At 51.0% G+C, this 2,710-nt stretch overlaps 1 protein-coding gene across 2 annotated transcripts; it reads right to left on the bottom strand.

Moving 5' to 3' along the window:
- Positions 1–309: 309 nt before the first annotated feature.
- Positions 310–2,415, bottom strand: LOC120641955. Of its 2 annotated transcripts, none has more exons than XM_039918307.1 (5): positions 2,240–2,415; positions 2,077–2,120; positions 1,876–1,966; positions 1,117–1,181; positions 310–995 (listed from the first exon to the last, which is right to left on the bottom strand). In XM_039918307.1, exons 1-5 carry the CDS (start codon positions 2,304–2,306, stop codon positions 756–758), a joined length of 507 nt encoding a protein of 168 aa, XP_039774241.1. In that variant the 5' UTR covers positions 2,307–2,415; the 3' UTR covers positions 310–755. The 2 variants fall into 2 exon arrangements, with proteins under 2 accessions (XP_039774241.1, XP_039774242.1); XM_039918308.1 differs by having other exon boundaries at positions 1,117–1,178; positions 2,240–2,413.
- Between the last annotated feature and the right edge of the window lie 295 nt (positions 2,416–2,710).

Here is a 2,710-nt window from a genome sequence, read left to right as displayed (position 1 = left end):
GCCGTGCGATGCCACAAGCCAACAAGGCACGTATGGGTACGGGCCTCCGCGCGTACGCACGCACCTGAGCTACGGCTCAGTCAGCCCACCACCCGGCCGCCTAATTAATCAAGCTCAAGCAGCCGCATGTGACGCATCCCTCCTTGTCGATCCGCCGTCTCACCAAACCATCTCCTGATTGGTGAAGCTTTTTTGTTAACGGCATGTTTTTTAAGGAACTTTTGTTGACGGCGTGTACTTAATCCCACTGTCACCGGTAAATGTAGAGAGTAGTGTGAGATTAACCGGTCGATTAAGATGATGGGAAGCGGTCAAAATTAGCGCGGCGTTACAAGTGCATGCGGTCAGAGTACTGTCACTCAGACGACAGGCAGGGCATGTTACATTCCATCCGCGAGAAGAGAGTGAAAACGCCAAGTTTTGTAGTATCGTCGTCACAAAAGGTGCAGCATTTCCTGCGATGCTGTCCAGTATCCATGGGGGTCACTTGCTGTACGCACTATTCTATTCATCAGCAGGGCCGCCGGGGGTCACGACTCGGGAATCAGGATCGCCGGAGCGCGCTCGCTAGCAGCTACGGCTACCGGCTATAGCTTATAGCTAGCTAAACTAATGAACAAACAAAGCTAATAGGCCAGTCGCAAGCACTAGCTATAGTAGCTGGCTATAGCTAGTACTTGTACTGCGTGCTGCTCTCACGTGCTCATCTTTCTTTTACCACCAAGCCCGGCCGGTCGGCTTGCCGGCGGCGGCCCTCAGTTGTGGATGGGCGGCTTTCTCGTGGCCGGCGAGTAGTCCATGCCGGCGATCTCCATGAGGTCCGGGTACGTCGCCGTCTGCCGCTGCCGCGCCGCCACGCGCGTGGAAGCCGCGCCCGCGGACGCGTCGTCCGGGGACCCCTGGCTCGCCGCCCCGGCCGCTTCGCGCTGGCCGGCTTGCTGCTGCGTTGCCCCGGCGTCGACCGTCGTGTCGTGAACGTTTACCGACGAGCCGATCTGTAAATGTTTACATAGTAAATGGTAAACCATTTCCATGCGTGCATGCATGACATGATACTGTGAGAATGTTCATCAGATGGTGGTGGCTGAAAGTTAGCTAGCCTGAGCACACACTGACCTGCTGCTGCTGCTTCGCTTCTGCCGTTTCACCAGCGCGCGCCAGAGCCTTTTTCACCTTTCCTGCTGCATCAAAGGTTGCAACGACCTGTTAGATGAAAAAGCTGGCCGTGGAAGGTAAAAGATTCGAAAAGTTGCCAAGGATATTTATCTTTCAACTTGTTACTACGTACAAGTGAGTGCACCACGAGAAAGTGTTACTGTACTAATGCCTAGCCGTAGCCGGCCACTGACATGCTGAGTTGCTGACTTTCCTAGCTATTTCTCGCATCTGTGCTACTAGATAGTAGTATCGTTAGTTTAACTATGCACATGTGCAGAGATCACGGGTGTCGCACGTGAGTGAATGCATGCATCCAGCTATGTACAGTGAAAATCAAGTGGAGGAGCAGGAGAGATTGGAACTTTGTGCAGGACTCTGAATAAACTAGATTCCAAGTACATAACAGCAATGAAGCTGGTGCAGAACAGCAGTGCTACAACTAGCTCCCTTCTCACTTTACACTCTCCAAGCCAAAGCCCAGCATGAAAACTCAAGAGAGAAGGAATAACTACGACGGCTACGCGATAAAAAGAAGAAGGCCTGGTAAATGCGGATCGATATGCGTGCTCGGACAGCAGCTCGATCAGTGGTGATTAGGCTCATGGCCACTTGGCCCATAGTAATCCTCATGGAACCTTGGTGCCGCATGCGCTCTGATCATCACCTCGCTATCCTTGGCAACAACAGTAGTAGGACTCATCTGCTTCGTTGGAGTACCTGATGAGCAACGCCCTTCGGGAGTGCAGTGCTTCTTCACCGAGTCAGCAATGGATGCTTCGCCGGCGCCGGGCTTGGGATGGGCCATCTCCTGTGGATACAGATTGAAACACGGTCAAATAAGGAGAATTGCGAATCTAGTTTGATTCCATAACGCGGGAGCAGTGATTCCATCATAGTAGCTTTCGTTCACATACTGACCTTGCTTGTGATTGCTTCATGTAACTGCCTGTTCAGCCTGATTCCTGTGTATACATAGAAACAAAATAGAATGATCAGATCACTCCAGGCTACACCTCACAATTCAAGGAGCCACTAATGGAGGAAATTAAATGATGAGTAGCCATGCCTGAAGCAAGCATACCATGTGCTCTTGTAGCCAGAAGAAGTAGCAGCAGAAGAGCAGCAAAGGCCACAGCAGAAGTCCTCATCTCTCCGAGCTGATCCAAACAAATCGAGGAACCAGATGCGGTGGTGTGGTTTGTCCCGCTGAATGAGAAGTAGATTGAGCAGTCGGAGTAGGGAATGGGAGCAAGCGGCAAGCCTGAGACCGGGTGACCTCAGGCGCCTGTATATTTATATACACCAGCAGTGGCTGATCGAGTACTGACATGTCAAACTCCGCAATTAAGAAAAAGGTTAAAAACAATTAGGAACGCTGGATCGAAGCTAATTCTTTAATCCAGATCCAGCCCTGTATGCGTGGCTGTACCTTGCTTGAGTTTGGGTTGGGCTGTCACTTTTTAAGGAAGGATGTTCCCCCCAAAACTTGGTGCATGATTAATTTAGCATACTTGTGCTTGTCCTGACGTAGTTATAATAAAACTAATAAACT

Source organism: Panicum virgatum, chromosome 7K, assembly GCF_016808335.1.
Source record: "Panicum virgatum strain AP13 chromosome 7K, P.virgatum_v5, whole genome shotgun sequence".
Taxonomy (NCBI): domain Eukaryota; kingdom Viridiplantae; phylum Streptophyta; class Magnoliopsida; order Poales; family Poaceae; genus Panicum; species Panicum virgatum.
This window is presented reverse-complemented; position numbering and strand designations above follow the sequence as displayed.